Source organism: Calliopsis andreniformis, chromosome 3 (genome assembly GCF_051401765.1).
Source record: "Calliopsis andreniformis isolate RMS-2024a chromosome 3, iyCalAndr_principal, whole genome shotgun sequence".
NCBI classification, from domain to species: domain Eukaryota; kingdom Metazoa; phylum Arthropoda; class Insecta; order Hymenoptera; family Andrenidae; genus Calliopsis; species Calliopsis andreniformis.
The window spans coordinates 21029283-21054174 of record NC_135064.1 but is presented as its reverse complement, the minus strand read 5'-3'; the positions used below and the strand labels follow the sequence as shown (position 1 = coordinate 21054174).

The following is a 24892-nucleotide window of genomic DNA, read 5'->3' as shown; positions in this document are numbered from 1 at the left end:
TTTCACGTGAAAGTAACACAAAACTGAAACGTAAAAGCAAGGGAAATTAAAATGTTCGAGGCGGTGTGGAAATCGATTGATAGAATTGCAGAACCTCGTCCTACATAGAGGAGCAATTAAAAAATATAAATGTTCTGTCTACATTGCGAGACAGTTATATTCGCGCGGAAATGCAATATCAAAAAACGTGAACAAATAAATACATAGTCCATATTTAATACCTATCATAAAAGTAATTATCTTTGATCACGATTTGATACTCAAAATACGATAACACAAAAATACGAAGGCGTGACCAGAAATGTTGATAACAGGATTAAAAATTCTCTTCCTCGTTTAAAAACAGCGATAATATTGAAAATTAAGTATTGAAATAGAATTGTGAATTATTCGCCATATTCTGATCCATTTTGTCGAAAATAAATCCCAAAATGTTTAAATAATAAATGAATAATAATTTAGATAATAAAATAAGTTCTGAAAATTTTCCTATTTACTGTCCAACTATACACAACATATAACAACAACTACTAGAATAGATAAAATTCAGTTTTCTGCATCTTTGGATATTTCAATAATTTTGTATATTTTATATCCTATTTTAGTGCGAACTAACAGTAAAATAGTTTTAGTAGATACTGTCTGTCTTCATGATTGAACAGTATAACTGTAGTTAAAAACTTCTCTGTTCAAAACAGCCAGTTTCGAAGGTTGTCATTCAGAACAAAAGTATCGATTACTCGGACACGTTCTGTCTGTTTCTGACTCATTTTCTTCGACTGCACGAGAATAGAACAACGCTACTTGCACCGTTGACAACGATGCTCCTCTTCTTGTAGCGTTGTGCTGTCTTCCCATTTCTCTTTCTCCTAGCATTACTGCCTTTTTATTTCACGAATTTGCGTCCACGAGAGGTTTTGCTTGCAGCCTTCTTTTTGCTTCCACTCATTCCCCTATTCACCGCGATTTCACACGTTCTCGAAAAAGCTGCCTTTCGTTATGGACAAAGCGGAGGAAACATAAAGTGCTCGCTCATCCTGTTCGCAGTATTAAAACACATGCAGAGATTCAGTTTCGCGTATCAATACGCTGTTCGTGTTTTAATAGTATTCTGTTTTTAAAACTGTCACTTCGGTATAGAAAATGTAACGAAGGAAAGTAATTGATTTTTCCCTGGTAGCATGTACTTGGCAAGAGAATAAATAAAACAGCTTTAACAGAAAAAATATTGCGAACCAGTGATTCGATATATAGTGATTCATGTTAATATTCTGTAGTTTTAGTAACTATGTAACGAGCAATACAAATATATTACAACATATTAGAGTATGGTATACAGGTGCTTGAAGTATAAACAAAATTGTTTATTTTATAAAATCAAGTTCCTGATTGTGAGAAAAAATTTGGAGATTGTGGATTTCTCATTTTTAAATTTGTGGTTAAAAATGAAACATATATTCTATTTTTCTAACTGGTAGTATATTTAGCAGGATGGTCAAGCTGTGGAATATGTAGTCAGTGTACTTAGAAGAGAGAGTAGTAGCCAGAAGAAACTGACGACGACCTGAATATCTTAATTGATAGAACAGCCCCTTGAAAACCAAGAGATATATATTCGAACCACGATCAAATAATTTGATCATCCAATTCTTATTCTTCTTACGACTGTACGAAGTGAAATTCACTCGCGTATTATTTCATTCCACTTTTTTATATTGCTCCGAATATCCCATATTCCACTTTTTAAAACTGTCTACTCTTTCTGCTAACACACATGCTAAAGTGTTTTATTTTACCCCTTTTTATTTCCATTATGTCTCATGTTGGCATTTGTTACGACAAAACTCCGTCGAAAACTTCATGAACCATACTCTGTTTTGATAATAGAATTTTGTATTATGCGTTTCCAACCCTACAGCCACCTTTTTTATTACGACGTGCTGCTGAAAGTTACATCACTGCAATCTCATATTTACATCGACGTGTGTACGAGATTGATTTTTTATTTGACCGAAATGTTTATATAATAAAGGGCATTAGTAAAGGTTTCTGGTTAGCTGCTAATAAAGTGATCCTTGTTATCGTATAATTGATTACTTAATAGGGCTCTCTTCAGCGTTACATAACGTATCACCCCTCATGAGCACGATTGATTAAGTACTTACGCTTGTGATCTGTATCATAACAGCTCTCTAGAAACGGGCTCGCATTTATACTTTTGGAGGCCCTATACGCAATATTATTACGAGCCCTCAAAAGAACAAATCTATTCCAGTGAATCAAATTCATGCACATTCTTCTTTCAAGTTTATTGAAAATAAAAGTCGACATTTTCATGATAACCCATTTTTAGAGAATAAAAACAACACAACATTGATACATATATTTGCATTTTAAAAAATATAAGAATAAATGAATTCAAACTTGAATTTTAAAAAATATAAGAATAAATGAATTTAAATTTGAATTTTAGAAAAATTAATAACTAAATTCCCCAGTTAAAATAAACATATATGTTTTATTAAAAGACTCAGACAATGAGATATGTTTTAAAGGATTTTCCTGCAGTAGGCTATTTTTGTATTTCTGCTTGTAAAGAACAAAGTTTTAAATTGTAACTCCATAGAGAATGCGTGCCCTGGCTTACGCCTAATGCTTCTTATGATAAATGCAGCCCTGTCTAGAAGATAGGAATAACGAGTGAGAAAGATTTACTCAGCAATAAAACTTCAATAAATGGTCATTCATTAAGTTATTAATAGTCTCTACATCAATATGCATTTAATTCATGAAAATTTGAATTTGCATAAACATCCACAATCTAATTATTAATTTAATAGGGAATTCATTTACTAAATAGCATCGAATTCGTTCAAACGCCATTTCTAACATTTTTTTCCATCGGTATCTTTTTAAATATTTAAAGATGCCGCCAGAAAGTCAGATTCGGCGCCAAATATTGCATCACCATAACCTACCCTACGTAAAGCTCTAGGACCCGGTCTGAAGATGAAATGACACTGGCTGAAACGTGTGTACGATAAAAATCAATAAACGCGAAGTGGTTCAGTGTCAGGGACAGCGAACGTGTTAGGGTTTTTCTATGGCAAAGAATAGGAACACTTTACTATCTGTCATCTTTATTACTATGTTGTGACGAAAAAGTTTCAAAAAGTAGCGTGTAAATATTGTTAGAACATTGTGACATCGTAGAAAGGAAAAGAAAATGCTTCGTCGAAACCGAAAAGCTCTACTCTACTGTGAACTGTTTGGACTTTCAGAGGAGGATGAATCACAGATTTTCGTGAAGTTCTTCAAGTTTCACAAATGTTACGACCTAATACCGACCAGTGCCAAATTGGTCGTTTTCGACACGCACCTCCTCGTCAAGAAGGCCTTCTTCGCTCTGGTCTACAATGGTAGAGTATCAGAATTACAAAACTTTCATAATTAGGATTTTTATTCATTTATTAAAATCGTAGAATAAACGTACACAACTTTATCTCATAAAAATCATTTCATAAAAAGTGTTTTATTTACCTCTATTCCATTTGAAACAATATAATATTACTATTAGTGGTTCCTAAATAATGGTAAAGTTATTACTACTGCTGCGACTATTGTTAGTGTATTTTGTAATGTATAAAAATTGTTTTTTATAGGTGTGAGAGCTGCGCCATTATGGGACAGTTCAAGGCAAGAATTTGTGGGGATGTTAACTATAACAGATTTCATAAAAATCTTGCAAATGTATTATACCAGCCCATCTGTAACAATGGATGAATTGGAAGAACATGAGTTGGATACTTGGAGAAGTAAGTTTCTTTCTTTGAAGGTCCTTTTGTTCGATATTTGTGTTCATTAACTAAAATATTCTGTAAATTTTTATATTGTAGAAGTTTTGAAAGATCAGGTTCATCCACTAGTGAGCATTGGCCCCGATGCATCTTTGTACGAGGCTATTAAAACTCTAATACAAAATAGAATTCATCGTTTGCCTGTGATAGACCCAGATACTGGAAACGTTCTATATATCCTGACCCATAAACGAATACTTAGGTTCCTCTTCCTTTATGTAAGTATAAATAGATGTAAAAATTATAGGAATAACAACATTTGATTAAAAATTAATGATATTAATGATTTATTGACAGATTCATGAACTACCAAAACCATCATTTACTAATAAAACATTGAGAGAGTTAAGGATAGGTACATTTGAAAACATAGAAACAGCAACTGAAGAAACTAGCATAATTTTAGCACTCAAGAAATTCGTAGAGAGGAGAGTTTCAGCATTGCCAATTGTTGATGCTGAAGGAAAGTTGGTTAACATCTATTCAAAGTTTGATGTTATTGTAAGTAAATATAACATCCCTCATTTTCCAGTTTTTTAATTTATTATTACGAATATTTAATTGTTCATCTTTTCTTTTTCAGAATTTAGCTGCAGAGAAGACATACAATAATTTAGATGTTTCATTACGAGAAGCAAATGAGCATCGCAATGAATGGTTCGAAGGAGTTCAAAGTTGTAAATTAGATGAAACCCTGTTTACTATTATGGAAAAAATTGTTAGGGCTGAGGTATAGTATTCCTAATTAGAGTCCCTATTTCAAAAAGCTACAAGATTACTAAATATAATAATTTTTCAGGTCCATAGGCTAGTAGTGGTTGATGATGATGATAAAGTAACTGGTATAATTTCTCTATCTGACTTACTCTTCTACCTCGTTCTTAGGCCTTGTGGTAAATACATTTTTTAATTCTATTTGATATATAATACATATAATATATCAGAAATAAACAAATAAACAAGCGCATACCGTTTACAGGTGAAGATGGCAGTAGCAATAAAAATAGTTCTATATCGTTAAGAGCACAGGATTCTGTATCAAAAGCTCCAAGTTCTGTGCAGTCGGAGGCTTCTCTCGCTGATGGTGAACAAGAAGCTGAACAAAACACAGCCGAAGTAAACCAACCTGTAGAAGCACCCGCAACACCTAGTCCACCGCTGAGTCCAGCAGCATCAGATATTTCTGAGCCTCAGTCTACCTTAGTGAATCAGTCTCAAGAGCCCACGTGGAGGGAAGTAACCGTGTCAGGAGGAGAATGAGGCAATATCATCTTAACATGCTATTAAACATAAAATGATAATCGGTTTGTCGCTGTAAAGTTTGCAATGAAACAGCAGCAAACAACGAACGAACAACCCATGCGTTTTTCATCTGTTCTTGGCGGTTGCATTGCTTCGCCTAAGAATTTACGAAAAACATATGGAAGATCGTTTCGTGCTCGTTCGATAAGATTACAGTATCACAAAGGTAGCTGTTGTATTGAAAAATAATTCAGTCAAACTGGTTACGAAAATAACGAACGAATTTGATTGGACGCGACACATTATTAAGACAATGCTGTATACTGTATAAAGTTGGATTAAGCTTAATTTTTTATGGTACAAATGCTATTCAGCATAGACGTTCGAGCTTCTTGCCAGGAACGATCGCTACGCCATTATCTGCTCAGGGTATGAAAATTCTCAACATCCTTTCTTCAATTGTACATTGGGAATGTTTCAAACGAGTTTTGATGTTTTACACGAAATTCTTTATTCACGCGAGTTATCTTAAAGGCGTGTCCACAGCATACGGAACAGAGTACTTGTACACGGAAAGGTACTCCATTATCAATAAATATGGACCTCGTGTTTATAGAAACCTTCCACGTTTTCTCCTGACAGAAACGAATACTACAGTGTTAAACAAAAGTCTCTGAATATGTATACCCTCTATGCTTATTTATAAAAAATAGCTTCATGTCCGTGAACTATCACGTTAGATGTCTCTGAATATTAGGAACTGACGTGCATAATAAAGAATTCTGTTTTTAACAATTGCATAGCATGTGATATATTTTACAAACAGGAAAAAAAGAAAAAAACATGGTGCTTTTGATTTTGCATTCATAACTGACTATGATGTGGCTGTCGAATACAATTAGTGTGCGCGTTACAAATAAACAGTAAAAGTACGAATAATGAAACATAAAAATTTATTATTATATGATATAGTTTCTGTACATCTTTGAAAAGAAATATTTGAGTACAGGAAGGCAATATTTGTTATGGATCATCTAAACTGACAATGAGATCTGTCGTTGAATTTATATGCCATTGTTTTATGTATTTCGTAGAGCAATCTATACAATGCAAAAATATATTAATTAAGTAACAGGCCTATAATGCATGAAAGATGGAAAATGATTTTTTCCTTACCTTGAGCATGTGCTGCCACACCATCTTTTAATCAACGCTTTAAATATCTAGAGGTATCCGCAGTACTTTACTCGAGTTACTTACAGGAACAGTTTGATTGTGAACACATTCATTTTATGTTTATTTTAGACTTGTGTGTATATACATAATTTTATTTAATTTTACCTCTTTTAAAATACTTGTATCTTGTTTGTAACTGCTTTACGTGAGGTTTTTATAAATTAACTATTGTGTCTGTAAACATTTATCTGAGAAGAAAAAGAGAAATGGAAGTATAAAAAGTGTAAGAAGATTTTTATATGATCTCTGACCAAATTCTGTACATTTAATAATGAATTAAAAGATATAATTGGTGTTACGTGAAAATATGGAAGAGAAATTTTGCAATTACATTTCGTATTGTTATTAAGTTTCACGTGTAATTAATGGAATTAATGGAAAAAAATAATTTGTAGAATAACAAATTATTTCTCATTGATCTGTTTTCCATATTTATAAATTTACGTAACATGGTTGCATACGATTAAGAAAAGCACCGAACATGATTTCTTCTTTTAATTGAGATGCAATGATAATTGTTTAAAGTGTAATACATAACAAGATGTACTAAAATTATTGATCGTAGTAGGCAGATGTTTTATCCCAAAAAAATCTAGAAAGTCCTTTGTCTTCTTGCAATCTAATATTGCATTATTTAAATTTAAAACAAGAAATTAACGTACAATATATTGTTTAAAAATTAAAAACACATTCTGTTATTCTGTCGTAAATCCTTTATAGAAATTATCGAAATTTTACGATCGTATTTTTTAATTCTTCCTCCCCTTTCACTTTATGTACATTTGATTTTAGGAAAATAAGGAAAAATGTTTAATCTTTCTACAGCATACGAACAAGTAATTTCTGGTTTTGTTTTTAAATTGCATAAGATCAAGGTTTTGTTATCACCTGTCGAGCATCTTGCGTCATTGTATGGCAAATTATTTGAAGTTAAAACGAGTGTGTATCTTAATATTCATGTGCAGTGTCTGAATAGAATGCAAATTTTTAAACTTCAGCCACCTGAATCGTAAAAGTGAAACTTCAAATTGCAAACGGGTAAAGGACTTACTGCTTTCTTTGGCATTGAGAATTTGCATGTTTTGATTTACCCCATAATTTGAAGACACTATGTACTATCGATCGTATTTTGATAACAAATCAACGGAACGAGAGAAAAAAAAGGCATTCCTGTACAAACGTAATCGATTCAAAGAAATGATTTATTCTTGAGAACAATTTACTCTATGTTTACTACACGAAAGTGATGGAATTAAGAACTGTATGGAAGTATCTACGCGTGAAAAAAAAATTTGTATATAAATGGCCTCTGTGTCAGAGAACGTTTTTCTGCTTGGCATAAAGCTCCATTTTCTGTAGTAAAATATGGGTAAACAAAATCAGCTATTTGATCGTGAAGGGGACAGTGCCTGTAATTTAGTAAATCTATTCCTAGGTATGTTTACGAGAGGTTAAGAAAGTAAATATTCCATTTTCGGATGTAAGCGCAGTCAGGATAAAGCAACGTTGCATTAGTACATATTAATTAACAAGAGGCGTAGTGGACAATGATTTTTGTACAGCCGAAAGAATATAGCCGAATAAGATTTAGTGTGCTGTAGCCTGCGAATGTTAGATTTCCTTTTAGTACAAAATGCGTTTCAACTTTGCAAGTTGTCACGTTCACTTTCATTTTTTTTCTAGTTTCTAGACGTACAAGTTTACAGTAGCCTATATTCCGCAGCGCACCCGACTTCAATGTCACGTTCTTGCGTCGAAAGCACAGTTCAATTGAACCTGATGAGAAGCGTAATTGTTGTACTTCTAGGCATCGTTGATCTCGGCGTGCGCTGCTTTTGTGAACCAAAACAATACATATAGAAATATAGAAATGCTTTATTGGACGGCCTCTGGTCGTATCCAAGGATTTGGTTTACAATGTATCTCTTGTCTACTCATTCTCTACTTACCCATGTCGATCCCCCTTTTTCCGATTCTTGTCCTGTGTTTCTTTCTTCTTTTTTGTACTGCTTGCGAACTTTATCTTTTTTTGGTTCACTATGATATTTAATCTACTATTTATTCTTTCCCCTCTCTGCCTTATTTTTTCTTATTGCACTGAAGCCCAAAAGTGTCTAGATAATAAAACAATCACTCTTTTATTTTTAAACTCCGTTTATTCAAATAGAAATAAATAAAGCTAGCAGTTTTTGCAATATTTAAGGATACTGTATCTTTCTGTCTGGTAAATTATACGAGTATTCATTATCCTTTTTACTTGTTTTTTTAACTTGTACAAAATTTATGTGTACCATCACTGTCCTTGTATTTTAAAAACGACACCACTGAAAAAACGTAATTTCTCAGTTACGACCTTAACAGTTCTGTTTATTTTCTGTTCATCGTGAAAATAATATGAATAGCTTTTTTATTAAATAATTAAGTATCTTTTTTTAAAGACTTGTTATACTAAAAAGGTTTCCTAGTACATTTCTTTTTTCTTAGGAATAAAAACTTAGATATTTTTTGACTTTTTTTCCTTCCTTTCTTCTATTTGAATTTCTCAACTTTTTCATTTTTCGTTGTTCGGTTCTGTACCCTGCTGCCCTCTGATGGCATGTTATTCTTCACTCCATCACTTTCTTCTTCCATTTTCCTTTTTCTAATGTCCTTGCAGTGCGATTTTCAACTTTTCTCTTCATTTTTTAGACAGAAGTTCTTCCTACAACTTCCTATTAAATATCTTTAATTCTTCTTTATGATATGTATTTTGATGAATAACATGTTTTCTATATCGTTATTATCTTGTACATTTTATTCCTCTTTCGTTTTTTAAACCTTGTGATACCAAATTTAATACAGAGCAACTCAGGCGATGAACTGATAAGATGAATTGTGTCATTTTAAGAATGATTGCAATTGTTTAAATTATGGAAAAATGAAAAAGTCTGTATATAAATATAGGATGAAACCTAATAACTTATTGTAATTTCTTTTGTTGCTTTATATTACACCTAGTTTTAGTAAAATATATTTATATTCATGGTAAGAAAATTATTGTTTTCTGTCAGTTTTTAAAAGACCCACAAACTTTCATCTTCATTCATTTCACTATCTGCTACTAATGAAAATCCTGAACGTAATAATACACATGATATTCTTGATGTTAAATAAACCTGCAATAAATAAATATATGTATTAGAATCCAGTTTTGAAATGTAGTAGCCTGACTATTAATTCTTAAATTTATTATATCTCTAATTTGGGATTCTACCTTTTTTAACAAAATTTTTGTATCAATGTGATGTATTCTTAAATGCCTATCTAAACTAACGCTGACAACATAAGGTTCAATTGTGCTACAAGCTATACCAGTTACACCACCCTCAAATCCTTTGTATGTATTTAGTATTCGACCTGGGTTCCTCAAATCCACTAGGTTCATTTTACCTTTGCCAGAACCTACTATAATTTGTCTGAAATAGTAGTAATATGATTATTTACACATACACATCAAAAGAAAAGTATAATGTAATAATTTATAATTACTTTTCTTTTGGTGTTAAACTTAATGTAGTCCATGCTTCATTTTTTTCTTCTACATTTACAACAGGCCTCCTTTGAGCTTTTGGATCATATAATCGTATCTTAAAAAAATTTAGTTTGATTTTTATAAGCCATATAACCTTCATCATAAAAAAAGTTTTTTTAAATAAAAAATAGATTTTTTACATGTCCATATTTGCCAACTGTTACAATCTGCTCTGTACTAGGAAAGAAATCTATGTCAGATATCCAAACAGGAACTCTTAATTGTAGCCAATCGTGTGGTACATTCTTGGCTTCAAATTTTTGTTTTTGTGTTTCTAAGTCATACAATTTTAAAGCATGTTCTTTGCCTCCAGTAGCTATAATATTTTTATTTGTTTTGGAATGACGCATTCTATCCAGATTTTCCCCTGCATTTATTAGGATTCCATTTTCCTCTTCAAATTTCCATAGTTTTACTTCTCCAGATTGAACTGCAGTTAAAATTGCCCTAAAAAAACATATTGCAGATACATCAATGTTAGATACTATCACATGTTTCAAACAGAACTGTGAAGTCACTTACTCGTCATATCTGGATATGCCACTAATCATTCCTGTCCCGACATTACAAAAGAAGGAACACGTAAATGTTGAACAGTCTGTATCATAAACTTTGACACTGTGGAACAGAAGAAATTACTATGACTTGTTTGTTACATACAACAAAATCAATCTTACTCCAGATGATAAATTATTTATTCTATATAACCTCCTAATCTCTTTCCTTCCACAACCAATTAAAATTTCATTTTCTTCGAGATCACTCCATGACATTGTCGTAACTTCATCGTTAGCTGTTACAGTTACCAAATTTTGTATGTTTTCCATATGACATTTTTTGTCAGTTATTTTCACACCTAAATATGATAATATAAGGAATCAATTAATACAGTAGTCATTATACTTACTTTTATATTAAACATGAAGAAAGGCATGAATATTTATAGGTAATATGTGAAACTAAATATTTCTATGACAATATATATTTTTATTACCAACTTTCATACCTTTGAAAACACCGGATTTACCACCAACATAAATATCAAAGTTGTCTTTCGAATCCATTTTGAAAATAATAAATTATAAGCAACATGTAAAGCTTTTGACGATAAACAGTTCACCATGTGCTTCATGTACACATTTTGTCCCAATTGCAAATCAACACATAGACACTGAAGTACTATAGACCCCTAGCGGCAATATTAATAAACTATTTAATACCCTGTTTGAATTATACAGAAATTTACAACGTGTTAATTCGCTTTGAAACACTTTGCTTGTCACGCTATTTGATGCTATTCCCCGCCATTCGACTACTTGATAGCTACTTCTCTGCTTTTATTTAAAAGATGTAATATCAATTTTTTTTAACATGTTGCGGTGAATCACGTGCTAACGCGGGGGGGGAGCTTATTGATACAACAAAGAAATAATTACGAAGAATAGTTACAATCGTCGCCCAGTCTGGGCATCGCCAATCTTTAATTTTGCCTTGGAGTTACTTAACACTTTTATACGTGTATAAATACATACTAACACGAATCATTCTGTATATGTATATACATCACTTATCACACATCGTGTAGTCGAGTCAATTCCTTCTCAGATTTCAGACTATCAGCACAACAGTATTCAAAGTTTGTTCAGGAGATGCATAACTATGTAGGGTATTGGAATTTAAAATTGGAATTTAACCTGGAATTTAAAATAAATAATGGTTTTGTCAAGCGACGCAGCACCGTGTACTTGTGTAACAAATCCTGTATTTCAAGAAAACATAAACAAAGATATTTTACCCAAGATAGAAGATGACCTTGATATTGACGAGAAGATATCTATTTTGTTTTTGATGCTAGATGATTATACGCATGGCTTTAAAGAAGTTAGTGATCTACTGCAAAAGTATGAAGAGGAACGTTTTTATATACTTGTAAACTTTGTGGACCATCATTCAAGAAACTGGGAAAGTAAATTATTAGAGGCATTATGTGTTATACAAAATCGACAAATTATACGGAAACTGGGACTGTCGTTCCATGATTTGGAATTATTATATTTTCCTAAAAACAAATTATGCTCAAGGTATTTGAACCCAATTGCAAAATGTTTGTACTTATTATGTGAGGAGCTTATAGAGAATGACAAAAACTTGTTATTGCAACGTGTTAAGAGTGATTTGTCTGATTATGACAAAAATGTGAAGGATACAGATTATCTTGAATTGCACATGTTATACTGGATACAACAAAGATACATCTCAATTCAGAAAGGTTTGTATTTCACGTAATAAATAAGATTTATTGATTTTAATATGTATATTACTTGTCTTACTTCTAGTCTATAATTTATATAAAATTGAACTATTGTAGGTGACAAAGTAAATCTTAAAAATTTACTAAAACATTTAAAGAGCTTCGACAATTTGGAACTTATTTATGAAGATCTTAAAAAACATGAAGATCATCAGAATGTTTTGGATATTCAAACTGCAAGTTCAGGTATGTCTCACTTGCAAGTATTTTCTGGGACAGAAGAAGTAGAAGCAACAGAAAATGTTCAGGAACTAAACATTCAGAGATTGAAGAAAGGACTTTGCATTATCATAAGTCAAATGTTCTTTTCTGGTCAAAAAGTATGGAATTCTTATCTTTTGTTATGTGTATTGTAACTATAAAAAATGTATATATATAATATATATTTTCTTTCAGTTTGAAACAAGATTTGGAACCTTGGCTGACCGTACCAAGTTAGCAGAAACTTTTCAAGGCTTTGGTTTTACTGTGAAAATATTAAATAATTTAAAAAAAGATGAAATGCTTCAAATGTTGGAAAATATTCCAAAAGACTTTGGTACAGATTACGATTGCATATTTATATGCATATTAAGCCATGGATGTAAAGGTACAAAAGGTTTCAATGCCAAGGCTTAGTTCATATGTGTATATAAACATATAAATGTTAACATATATTTACATTTACAGGAGGTATTATAAGTTCTGACGAGCAAGAAGTAAGTATTGAAGCAATTGAGCATCAAATTTGTTGCGAGCAATTAAAGGATGTCATAAAAATTGTTATAATACAAGCTTGTCAAGGAGAAGTAAAAGGTAAGACCATTTTTAATGACCTGTTAAATTTAATATTATGAATTTCGATTTAGTTTTACTATAGTATCTTATTATAGGTCAAATAAATGATGTTTTGACAACAGATGGCCCTAGTAACTATAATGTTTCAAATATTTTGGCATACAGAAACTTTTGTATATTTATGTCAACAATGCAAGGTTTTGTATCAGTTCGTCATAAAGCAGAAGGTATAATATAATTTGTATAGTTAAATATTAGTGACATATTGCAGTTTTGAATACACTATTATGAATTGAATACACTAATACACAATTACCTTTATTTTATTTTTTCAGGATCGTGGTTCATACAGGAATTTTGTAATATTTTACAACATGGAGGGAAAAAGATAACTTTCTTGCATGCTACTACAAAAATAATTCAATCGGTGACACAAAAAAAAGGGAAAGTCAATGGAATAAATTCTGTTGCGCAGTTACCTGAATTGCGATCGTGTAGATTACTTACAGACTTTTGGTTGCCAGAATATCAACATAATTCGTAAAAAATGGACAATAAAAACTTAACTTTTAAGTATTTAAATGTGATGAGAAGCATAAGTGCAAATAGAATATTTTTTAAAAAATGTTTTTCGTATAATGAAATCAAGATCTTTTTATGTAGCTTTTATGTCAAGAGTTTATATTAAGAAAAAAGGACAAAGACAAATACTGTTATTGGATACATCATCATTTTTACAATAAAAACTGTATAAATTATTTTATTAAACTGATTAATTTTTATTAATAATTCATTTACCTTACAATTTCTGTATTTCTCTGGTTTAAACACGTGTCTTTTACAAGGCGAATGAGAAAAAAATAAATAAATTCAAAAACTGACATAAGACTGAAACCAGCAAATAATCCCAAAAGCCCGCCAAATGTCGCTAAAATAATTATTATCTATATGAATCTCTTTCTATTAAAAGTTAATCATTTTATTAAATAATTCTTACCAAACGTATGGCGCCAAGTATAATGCACGTCTCGTCGATATTGAATCGATACTAAATCTCCAAAAAATACATGCATTATGCTCTGATCTTTCCAAACTTTACCTCTGCTGAAAAAACATATTCAACGTACTATATAACAGAAATTTTTACTTGAGATTACATAATACTATAAAAGACATAAGTATCAAGAAGAATTTATAAAGAATTTAAGTAAAGAATCTATTTCAAAAATACCTGGGATGATTTGTATATTGAAGGCCATCATAATAAATGTATTTATTAAGATTGCCAATTGAATTTTCAACCGTATAACGATAAAAATTACAATCAGGTCTACATCCGCAAGGCCTATGTTCAACATTCACTCGCAGAAAAGACAGTGTTCTAGGTGACATATCTGTTCCTGGCCAAGAAGATGTATACCAATCTAGAAATTTAATTTTATATCACGTATTTGATTAGCATTAATATGTTCGTGTACTTACATTTAAACTTTTTTAAACATTCAATGTCCCTCAAATTGCATATCCTGGTATCTGTAATGATGTATTTGTTACTGTAAAATTGAACAAAGGAAGAAAAAGTAGCTTACAATCTATACTTATTTAAAGAAATCAGATATTATCTATTAAATTCGCTATTTATTATTTCGTATACAGTACATGATACTTTTTAAAAAACATACTGAAATACACTAACTATTCTGTGGATAATAAAAAGGAATACATCCACATTTCGCCTTAATCACAGCGCTTCGACACTGTACCATGCAGTTTCTGAATGAATACTTAGCAAAGGTAAAATCTCCCTTTTCCTCGTTATCACTTATGGTATCTTCTTCATCAGCGAATATACACGGTCTTGCAGACACTGGCAATTCTCTAACGCTATCCGTTGCGTAGGTCTCTTCTGGATGAACAGTTAAAAACGAATATTCGTTGTTGGATATTAATCTAGAGGCCGTGTCATAGTCTGGATAATCGTAAGGATCGTGCAGCATGACCTGTAATGAGCATTAGAAATGAAGCAAAGATTTATTTCATTAGTTCTAATTCCTTCTAAGGAATTCTAATGCAAAAAGCCTTAATGCAAAAATCACCTTAACTCCCACAGATCCAATGCTACTGGCATGGTAATCGCCAGGTTCCAAATTTAACAAAACGTTCAGTCCACTTTGATATCCGCAAGAAGTCATTTTGTAAGGTTTAATACTGTAAAATGAATTAAAAACGAAATACCTATAACTATATTATTAAAATTCTAAGAATAATTAGTTTACAATACACATTAAATATTGTCATTGTATTAAATGAATGAGGGAAAGAAGAGGAGGAGCAACTATATATAGGGATTTCTCACAAAATTTCCCACAAATGCATAAAAATCCGCAACTTATCGATTATATTAGTTACATAGGATATCCTCGTCTTTTTTTTACTATGTCGCGTGTTTCATTTTGCTGTCGATATACAGATAAAGATATAGTTCAAAATACTTTGGATTTTCGAGGATTCGCTCGTGAGTAATATAATTGAAGCTGCAACACATCCCTTCGTGGGAAATGCTCGTCTGAAACATTGTGCTGCATTCTGCTTCCTCAGCTTGCCACTTGCACGCTTCCAGGAAATTTGTACAGCTCCTCGTTACCTAAAAATTTATTTCAGTCTTAGACCGATATAAACAAATATAACAGCAGGATCTTTTTATATGTACATAAAGAATGCTGGGTAACAGAACAGAGCAAATTGGAATTTTAATTCCAGACAATAACAGAATGAAATAAAGGTTCAAAATAAGCGCTGTTCACCTACGTTTTTAAATATTAAAAATTAAAAAACGAAGCGATTAATACACAGTTACAATGTTAAAATTAGCAACACAATTGTAAAAAGGGAAAGGTATTTTCTCCATTACAGTACATACTGAATTTATAACCGTCGTTATCGGCAAGTCGTTTGTGTCGAAGATATTCTGCAGTCGCGACAAATTGTTTCGAAGATTTCCCTCATATCTTCCGGGGTATAGTAACTCGTTCAGCAGGCTCATCTCTTGAATGATAAATTCTTTCGACATAGTCGATGGGAGCTTTCTATCGTGTAGATAAAGACTTGCTTTTATTGAAAGAATGTAAAAGGAAAACGAAGAGACTAGGAAACAGGGAAAAATAATAACAATAATGAAAACGAAGACAAAAATAAAGAAGAAAAGACGAATATGTTAACCTGTTAACTGGGCAATTGAGCAAAAAAAGTTTCTTCATTTTCACATCTCATAGCTCTGAAATTCAAATTTGAAGTTTCGAAGCGCGGGAGCTGAATTTTCACGGGTGTCAAATGGTTTGCCTATCCACAGGGGACCTATACAGACATTAATTCTGCATTTTGCAATATTATAGATCATTACTCAAAGACACTTGTTTTAAACTTTCCTAGAATCTTCTAATACTTTTCCTTTTTGCGTTGTGCAAACTCTGACACTATATTAACCACCTAACACTAAATCTACAATAAATTCCTCTAGTGCTAACGACAGTATTAAACCTTCCTGAATGAAATGAATTTATTTTACCTAACACAGAAGAATTTTCAAATAATATCTCGTCTTTCCCACTTAACAGGTCACCATTTATAGCAAAAACCATAGCTCTCAGGTAACAGTAAGCTTGAGATAAGAGGAACTTACAATTTTTCAACCAATTCTCGCGTCAACTTGAGAGACACGCGATTGAGGTCGCACACGGTCACCGCTGGAAATGGATAATTCCATATACCGTGATGAGTTGATTTGATGACGGAGGAGATGCGGTGTTCCGAGTAATAATCATAAGTAAATTTTATTATCACAATTGCGATGCAAAGCGACGTGATCGCCGTAACCATCCAGATGATTCTGCGGGAACGAACGCGAAATGAGGGTGCCAGTGATTACATCGGGCTCGATTTAATTTCGAATTAAAGAGCCACGCGTGAATTAAGTTCTTTTAATGTCTGCTCATGATGCATGCACGATCCGTTTATTTAGCCAGCGGATTAAATGAGCTCGCGAACGCGTAATGGTAATGACTTTCACACTGTTTTTCTGCTGTATGCTACTGTTTCATTGAGAGAAGAGAAGCTGATGAAACAGGGGCGAAAGAAATGAGAGAAGAGACATAATGAAATTTTTATATAATTTTGTATATTTTGAGTTTGGTGAGGAAGGAATAAAAAAATATAGGGGAAAGTATCTCTAAATAGCCAATTAAAGATTTAGATATTATTAGCAGTCATGTGTACGAAGTCCAATTCTAAACTTTTTAAATTTCTTTTGTCCCTCACTGTAACTAAAACCTAGTCTACCAGTCATTTTCCTCATCTCATATTTTCTCCACAAAAAATTCATAAAATTCAGCCACCTACCTCTCTGCCATAGATCGTTGATGCTCACCAACATACTTATAACCATGAAGACCAGTTTCACGACAAAATTCCAAGGCCTGCTTCTTCAAAACAGCCAAACGTTTCCACGATACCTTCCGAAGCAATCCACAGTGCGTCTTCTTCTTCGTGTTCTCCATTCCCAGTGTCTCAGCAGCAAAGAAACAATGTCCTCTTACACGACAATTAAAAACCTCTTCGAAAGCCCAGTTTCTCAGAAATATCGTTCGAAGAGCTGACACAATTGAAACAGTTACATTGAAGATGCAAAGTAATCTCTGCACAGTTAGTCGTTTCCCATCGTAAAATGAAAAACGTCTAATGGTGTGTCTGAACTAAGCGAATGAATGCTCGTTCTCCCACCTTCAGCGAAATTCAATTATTACGAACGAGTAAAATCGACAACCGAATGAAAGAATGAAATTGAAAAAGAAAAGAACGAAGAAATGAAATGTCACTTAAATTTTGCTGAAGTGGGGGATGAATAAACATTCGTTCGTTTGGTTTAAGCGTACCATAAAATATCGCGAGGGAAGAGTCCAAAGGCTCGGGATAAGAAGAATGACTCGTACTACGTAACAGCAGGAGCACGACTGTCGAGTCAAATGAGAAGCATGCGAGCCGCGATGCGTTATTTAAGAATACGTTGGCACCAGCCATGCGATGTCCAATAAAAAATTCATTCGACCTTCCACCGATCATACCGTGATAACTTCAGCGATATACAATATTCCTGCTCGGTGGTTAGGCACGATTCAGCTTTCATGTGCTCGCGAACGTGAATAATTAATGGCTCGATTTTCAACTATAGACGGCGGCGGAGGGGAGATCTAATTATTAGAGAAAAATAAACGACTCGTTTCGATTACATTTTCGGCGTCTCGGTTTGTTAATCCTCTGTGACCCGATTTCTTGTTGTGCCTGAAAACTGTCTTATATGACGGATAAATAGGACCTAACTGATTCTTATTGAATACAAATTAGTAGACTGTAGATTTTGTTACAAGTATAACAGAAATATAGAAGAAATCTTTGGAAATATACAAAAAAATATCTACATAAAAAATATGTACGATTTATTCCCCTTAAAATAAAAGAAAAACGTATAGGTGATGAACTAATAAAGCAGTGTACATTGTAATATGCATCAGATCTGAAAGGATTAATATAATTACACTTTTTGTATTTTTTGTTTGATAATACAATTGTGAATTTAGGCCTGTTTCTGTGTTAAATTTTATTTTACATAAACCTCTGCAGTTTTCAAGCTATAAAATGTAAAAGTCTACAAGAGTACAGTAATATTTTTTAGTGCTTGCACTTGGTAGCTGTTTATTTACCACTAGCAACACATTTCACATCATTGATTCAGTGTGTTTGTCACGCATACGGAAGAAGATGCTTTTCGTTGATACGGCGCTCTTTGAAACATTAATTGGAAGTTCAAGTTCAATGTAATTATAAAACATATGCAATTTACAAATTAAATATTCATGTTGTTTACAATATTGAAGCTCCTCTTATCTTGCTTGAACAATAACATTAAAATATTTAAACCACAACATTAGAATTTAGCATCTAGAATCTATAATCTAAGAGTCTAATATATTTCTCAGAAAAATATTATCTCGAAATCGGTAGAATACAAAGAAAAAGAAAGAAATCTGTATCTAAGAGCCAATGTGACACAAGTCTCTTTTTACTACTTTCCAGGATGGTCGAAAAATAAATGCGATTTCTTAACACAGTATTTAAAATAGTTTATACTTGGGTTTTGGCATTTTTACAAAAAATACACTTGGGTTAGTCTAACTCTGAGATATAGAAATACTAAACAAATATCCACTAATATTTCCTACCTCTCCGAAAAAAAACGAAAAAAGAAGAAAATAACATCCCTTTCGACGTGATTCGCTCTCAGAAACCAGCTCCCTCAAAAACAGAAACGTGGACTCGCCTCCCCTTGGCCCCCCAGTGCCACAAAATTTGTCTCCTCCTGGGTCGCGAGATTCCTCCATCCCCTAACCACACCTTCTCCCTTCTTCCTTCATTTTCTTTTTTTTTTATATTCGAGCCACTCGTCTGCGGGCGCCGCGCGAAATGAAAGCTCGGCCGCGGTACTCGTTCGCCGCCCAGAGACACTCGATGGCTCGATTCTTTGCGGCGAAGGGTGAAGGATATTGGAAGCGAAATGCCCCGGCCACGAGAGAGCGTGCACTCGAGGGCAGGAGTAGAAGGAGCCCGCGAGTAGTCGGCCGAGTGACTCGATTCTACGGATATTAAACTCTGAAGATGCCGCACTTCGCCGCGGCTGATCTGACTCAGCGAGTGTCATTAATAACTTGGAGGAGATAGATAAAGTGCTAAACATCGTGGCCCCGTGTGCTCGAGCACACGTCATTACCCTGGCTAGCGGCGCACTCGATTAAGGCCTCCCAAATGCACCGACCTTGCCGAGGTCGGTCCGCGACGAGGAGGAGGGCTCCTCTCTCTCCGCTTTTGACTTTGACTCTTGTCGATCAAATCAGCGCGCCGAGCCGCGAGGCTTTTTAACGAACCTGAACGAGTTTTATTTTAGGGCTGGATCGGGGAACCTTTTTTTAACAGTGGAACTACACCAACCTGTTAAAATGTCTGGTATGATTATTGTTTATACGCATTTTATCATTTATAAACTTCAGGTTTTCCCCAGGTAATGCTGATACAATTTTTAATTTTTTAAAGTTCTCAGTTTTCGTGTATTTTGTGATAAATAGAGTACTATGTTCGATATTAGAACGATCTATTTATACATTTAGTGGTTGCTGCTGGTATCTGTAATCCAATTTCAAGTGTGACGTTAGACGTCTCCACAGTGCGAATTGTCGATGCATTGGCTGATCGCATACCTGACGTTTCTACTTGCTCTGTTACTGTCCATCTATTCAGAAAGCAGTATGTAGATCAAGAAGCTGAATAAAGTAATTCATTCTTTCTTTTTTGTATTCATTATTTCTTTACCATAATCCTTACACAATTATCAATTATTAAGTCCTTAAAAATACGCGAAGAAGATAAGGTTCCTATGTTATCTGAATTATTTGAAACAAATGCAGCCCTACTTACATTTATAATTATTGATCCTTACCTGACTCGACCATTCAAGTAGTACAACCTGAAATAAGGCGAACCTAGATCTAATCGTTAATTTAAACTGCTCTTACTTTCGTAATGGGGCAAAAGCATCACGATATCTATTGGAAGAATGCAATTTGTAATTTGCTGATCGCGAGGAGCGTCGTAATATCTTTATCTCTCTATAGAAATCAAAGATTTACAGTTACTGTAGTATGATATATGCGTGTCCTCGTATATCGACATAATCCAATGTTGGGATGATTTCACGGCACCCCTGGCTTCTGCCGACACGGAGAACTTTTCGTTCCGCGGGAGGGCAAATGTTTTAAATCGGCGGGCAAAAACGAAGGGAAGGAAGCTGGTATTTGCCACCACCCTTCCATCGTTTCTCGCCGCTTAAACACTTTGACAGGGAATTTTAAAATGGGAGAATTTAACAAAGAGCTATCTCAGGAATAACGCGACACCTGTGCATCAATTTTGGGATAAAGGTATTAACTTGAATTGCGGTTTACAGCGAAGTTTTTTAATGCAAATAAGAGGCTTACGCTTAGGGAATATTTATTACAAGCTTTTTTGTGTAATACGATACATTGGCTAGAGTTTTTATCAGGCGTTGGACAGTACATAGTTTTAATTTTTGACTGAAACTGCTTTTCATTAATTATTTAATAGCACTTTTAGGTCTAGATGCTTTGGGAGAGAAAGTATTTTCTACTTTTTCATATGAAATTAGATTTGTTGAAATTAGTAAATGGTTCTATGTAGACCTACACACTGAAATTACTAATTTTCTAATATACTAAGTTTAAAGCTACTGCGCAAATATTTGCAATCATCTACTTTAATAAATTCGAGAATTAAGAAGAGAACACTTAAATTAAATTACGTATCAAAACCTACACAATTCAATGTGTGGTTAGAAGTACGCATATCAGTATTAATATTATTGATAATAAATAAACAAATGTTAATGACAATGAAACAGTAGATGAAGCGTGGAAAATGGTTAAAACAAACTGAAGAGGGAATACTGGAGATGTGCATTCGACGAATGTGTTAGGGTGTCGTCATTTCGACGATGTGTACGTGCAGCACGGTAATTTTAATTATGAGATAGTTCACCCCGATGTCGGTAGCGCGTGGAGAAAATTACTACGCATGGGAAGGGGTGAATCCAGTGGATGGGGTAACAATGTATTATGCGTTCCCCTCCCGACGACCCCTCGCGGTAACCGCAAACCCCTTCTATTCACCCCCAACAATTCGTTAACTGCTATCGAATTGACTTCAGTCACTGTAAGTTGAGAGTGCAACCCTGTTACCTTTCGCTGTTGTCGAGCGTTTACGACCTTCTCGTCGTAGCTCAAACAATCACGTTTCGTTTACTCAGAGAAATCGCGAAACAATGTTCACAGAATTTTTAAGAACTCAATGGATACGTTTATTAGTAATATAAAATTAGAATTTTAAGTATGAAAGATACAGACAAGGGAAGGGACTTAATTGAAGGGAAATTGTTGAATTGAGGAGGTTTCAAACATGAAGTAATTAAAAAGGTATGGGTAATGTATAGTACAAAGCTTTTGATACCCTCAAGTTTTCTCTATTCTTCTCCATTATTATTCAAACTATATTTATAGTCTATGTCAGAGACTATATTTATAGTCTCTGTATAAAAAGTAGGCTATTTCTAATATTTCTAAAACCAGAAGAACGTCACTTATTATATTCCCAAATTGAATAAACATTATTTAAATTTTTAATTAAATCTCCTCAATATTAGTAACGCTTAAAAAGGAAAGGAAATAACTGTGATTTAAGCTACTTAACAGGATCCTTGTGAAACTTTCACCGACGTAAGTGAAATCGAAGCGCCTCCCAAGACGTACCGCCGGAAATAGCAATAAAGTTAACCACGTGGGAGGGTTTGAAGGGTGAATTGTTTAAAACTGCCCTGTCGCGTGCGAGCCCTCGTTGTCGAGAATGAAAAGAGGTTATAGATATGAAGAGTTCCGGGGGGGATTTGTAGCCATCTATACGGCATCTGTATTATAGGACCGATGGAGAGGGAGCGGCGTATTTCGCGGAACATTGAGCCCCATGGACTTTAAAACACACCCGAAACTGAATCTGTCTCCGAGCACGCTCAGAAAATTCTCCTTCCCCGATGCGTATTCCCCATCCGCCTTTTCCAATCGTATAATGCAACCCCCTCGGTTGCAATTTCGATACTATGACTTATCCTTTTCAAATAAATGGAAAATATCGTGGCATCCTGCTGTACAACAAAAGAATCGACTTTTTTATTCAAAAAGTATGGCATGACAGAGAAATTTTGGTGTAGAAGACACAGGGTGATCAATCTAACTGGAAACCCTTCGAGTATTGGGAATGTTTATTGTAAATGTTGTTGGCATTGGAAGTGTGGCCAACATTTATTAGAGGGTTTAGAGGTAAACTGATCACCCTGTATATTTTTATGAAAGCGACGATGTGGTGAGGTGATCAGAGTTTTAAGTTGCAAAGTAGGACTATAAGAGTTCTAAAGTTATTAAGTTGTAAAGATTCAAGTGTGTTAATATTTCAGGCTTCAGGGATTAAAATTGGAACTTTGAGAACTCTGAGGACTTCTCAGTTTTGTGTGTTAGTAATACAGTTTCTCAGTGGTACGAGTCAACGACACAATAAACAACGAATTTAAGTAGTAAAACCTAGGATTCAGATTACATAGAAATATCCTATAAAAATCAGAAACTCGAGAAAGCTTTATCACAAAATTTAGTCTGAATAAAAATGACCAAGCAACTTTAAATTTGTATCCAGCAATATCAGTATCCATTATCCACCTTTCTCCAACATCTTCACAGCCGAATAATCTGAATGCTCAGTCCAAACAATTTCCAGCAGCCTAAACGCCGTAAAAACTTCCCCTCTCGACACCTTAGGGAATAATACCTCGAGGACGAGGCACGCGAGGTCTGAGCGCGTTGATAACAGCTAATGAAACCGAGATTGGCATAAAAAGTCTCTTGAAGATTTTCAGTTCGGTATGTCAATTAGGATGGGACGTCTTATCTGTCGCCGTGAGCGCTCGACACACGAGGACGCGTAAAAGAAGGGAAGCACATAGAGGGTGGTACATAGGACGCACATAGGGGTTTGCACGCTGGGAGAACTTTATGGGGGCCCCAAGTATATTTCCTGATTGAGCGGACTAATCCACGCAAAGGAGGTTTTATCGTCGAGGTATACGTAATCGAAGGGGGTCTTCTCCGCGTGGATGTCGCATCGAGAGGCCTGGGTCGAGATAGTTACGGGAAGTTGCTCGGTTACAAGTGTTCCATTGTTTTCGGATACGCGTCACGAGATTCTGATATCTTTCCGGATGATCTCCATATACCATATCCTACGATATTAATAGAAGTTATTATGCTCTTTCTTTTGTTTCGTGGAAAGATGGGGCTATCTGTGGTCAAAGTATGAGGTTTACTTCTCATTATTATTACTATTATTATTATAAATTGTATTTAGACTTAGCCATATTTTGTCATATTTGGTCTGTAGATGTTTATCCAAATACGTATTTTTGTAATGGCAATAAATTGAAATAGGAACTATATAGAGATAAATATTTTACGAAATATTCTAATTAATGCCTCGAAGTTTGGAGATACAGATTCATGTTATTATGTAATCGATACCTATATCATAAATAGACTACAAATTTCTGTCCAGACATATGTTTCCAATTTCTAAAGGCAGAGGAAACCGATTTCAATTATTTTCTTATATTTAGGACAAGTATATACAAAAGAGAAGCAGGAAATCTACAAGAAAATATCTATAGTCGCTTTTCAGCCAATGTTTAACCTAACAAATGACCCTGATTACTTTTCTCATAAGCTCGTCAATGACAATACACTCAACCCTCTCCCACCACCAGCACAAGTCTCTACCCTGTCATCCTTCAAAAAAAGCGCCTCGAAGTGTAAGAAGGACGAGTCCTGCGCTTCCATTTGTCAGAACCCAGATTTCCATACTCCAGCGAGAGTATTCCCAGCGCCCACCTTTCGGTTTCCGCGGCTTCGCCATCATGGGCTCGTCCATTCTCGTCAATTCCCTGCCCGTATTTACGATTACGTCGTATCGTTTGATCGCTCCGCGGTCCAACCAGCGCGCAGATTCTCCCTGCAGATCGGCCCGCCGCGGGACGATTTGTCTGCGGCGATGTTTACGATAAGCATAAACCCGCGAAAGGCTTTCGAGCCACCGCACGAAAGTTCGTGAATCCGGGCGTATCCTGTCGGTTCGGTCCTTCCGCAGGATCGAGGATCCTGGCCCCTCCGGCACCCCTGTCGAATCCCC

General features: G+C 34.2%; 4 protein-coding genes across 6 annotated transcripts in view; 2 read left to right on the top strand and 2 right to left on the bottom strand.

Annotated features, from left to right (window-relative positions):
* Snf4agamma (SNF4/AMP-activated protein kinase gamma subunit) overlaps nt 1-8257 on the top strand; it is a 111046-nt gene extending 102789 nt beyond the window's left edge. Inside the window, exons 10-16 of the mRNA XM_076374908.1 lie at nt 3282-3419; nt 3663-3815; nt 3897-4075; nt 4155-4358; nt 4441-4587; nt 4657-4750; nt 4837-8257. Of these exons, the coding sequence (XP_076231023.1) occupies nt 3282-3419; nt 3663-3815; nt 3897-4075; nt 4155-4358; nt 4441-4587; nt 4657-4750; nt 4837-5117 (1196 nt within the window). The 3' untranslated portion in view covers nt 5118-8257. The remainder of the gene's footprint in view (nt 1-3281; nt 3420-3662; nt 3816-3896; nt 4076-4154; nt 4359-4440; nt 4588-4656; nt 4751-4836) is intronic.
* L(2)k09848 (WD repeat domain 74 lethal (2) k09848) lies at nt 7934-11239 on the bottom strand. Its single transcript, XM_076374915.1, has 7 exons — nt 10913-11239; nt 10615-10762; nt 10429-10524; nt 10047-10353; nt 9864-9961; nt 9589-9790; nt 7934-9490 (listed from the first exon to the last, which is right to left on the bottom strand). The coding sequence occupies exons 1-7, from the start codon at nt 10968-10970 to the stop codon at nt 9389-9391; spliced, it is 1011 nt and encodes a 336-aa protein (XP_076231030.1). The 5' UTR covers nt 10971-11239; the 3' UTR covers nt 7934-9388.
* Nucleotides 11240-11464: 225 nt separating this feature from the next.
* On the top strand, nt 11465-13671 carry Dredd (Caspase-8 Dredd). The gene is made up of 6 exons (XM_076374911.1): nt 11465-12175; nt 12275-12537; nt 12614-12806; nt 12887-13012; nt 13090-13221; nt 13330-13671. Exons 1-6 carry the CDS (start codon nt 11620-11622, stop codon nt 13536-13538), a joined length of 1479 nt encoding a protein of 492 aa, XP_076231026.1. The 5' UTR covers nt 11465-11619; the 3' UTR covers nt 13539-13671.
* Nucleotides 13672-13784: 113 nt separating this feature from the next.
* LOC143177120 (sodium channel protein Nach) lies at nt 13785-17450 on the bottom strand. 3 transcript variants are annotated; one of them, XM_076374912.1, is made up of 10 exons: nt 17390-17450; nt 16674-16880; nt 15915-16080; nt 15487-15638; nt 15091-15202; nt 14691-14994; nt 14477-14527; nt 14226-14418; nt 13992-14098; nt 13785-13922 (listed from the first exon to the last, which is right to left on the bottom strand). In XM_076374912.1, exons 1-10 carry the CDS (start codon nt 17398-17400, stop codon nt 13789-13791), a joined length of 1437 nt encoding a protein of 478 aa, XP_076231027.1. In that variant the 5' UTR covers nt 17401-17450; the 3' UTR covers nt 13785-13788. The 3 variants fall into 3 exon arrangements, with proteins under 3 accessions (XP_076231027.1, XP_076231028.1, XP_076231029.1); XM_076374913.1 differs by having other exon boundaries at nt 16674-16737; nt 17390-17438; XM_076374914.1 differs by having other exon boundaries at nt 13992-14095; nt 16674-16737; nt 17390-17438.
* Nucleotides 17451-24892: the final 7442 nt, after the last annotated feature.

Excerpts from the sequence above, each read along its gene's own strand:
- LOC143177120 (XM_076374912.1), bottom strand. Across the intron at positions 15,203-15,486 it reads CGAATCCTCGAAAATCCAAA|TATTAAACCTTACAAAATGA; the intron begins GTATTTTGAACT and ends TTCATTTTACAG. Across the intron at positions 13,923-13,991 it reads TACTTGGCGCCATACGTTTG|CGACATTTGGCGGGCTTTTG; the intron begins GTAAGAATTATT and ends TAATTATTTTAG.
- Dredd (XM_076374911.1), top strand. The coding sequence starts at position 11,620 with ATGGTTTTGTCAAGCGACGCAGCACCGTGTACTTGTGTAACAAATCCT. Across the intron at positions 12,807-12,886 it reads ATTAAGCCATGGATGTAAAG|GAGGTATTATAAGTTCTGAC; the intron begins GTACAAAAGGTT and ends TTACATTTACAG. Across the intron at positions 13,222-13,329 it reads AGTTCGTCATAAAGCAGAAG|GATCGTGGTTCATACAGGAA; the intron begins GTATAATATAAT and ends TTATTTTTTCAG.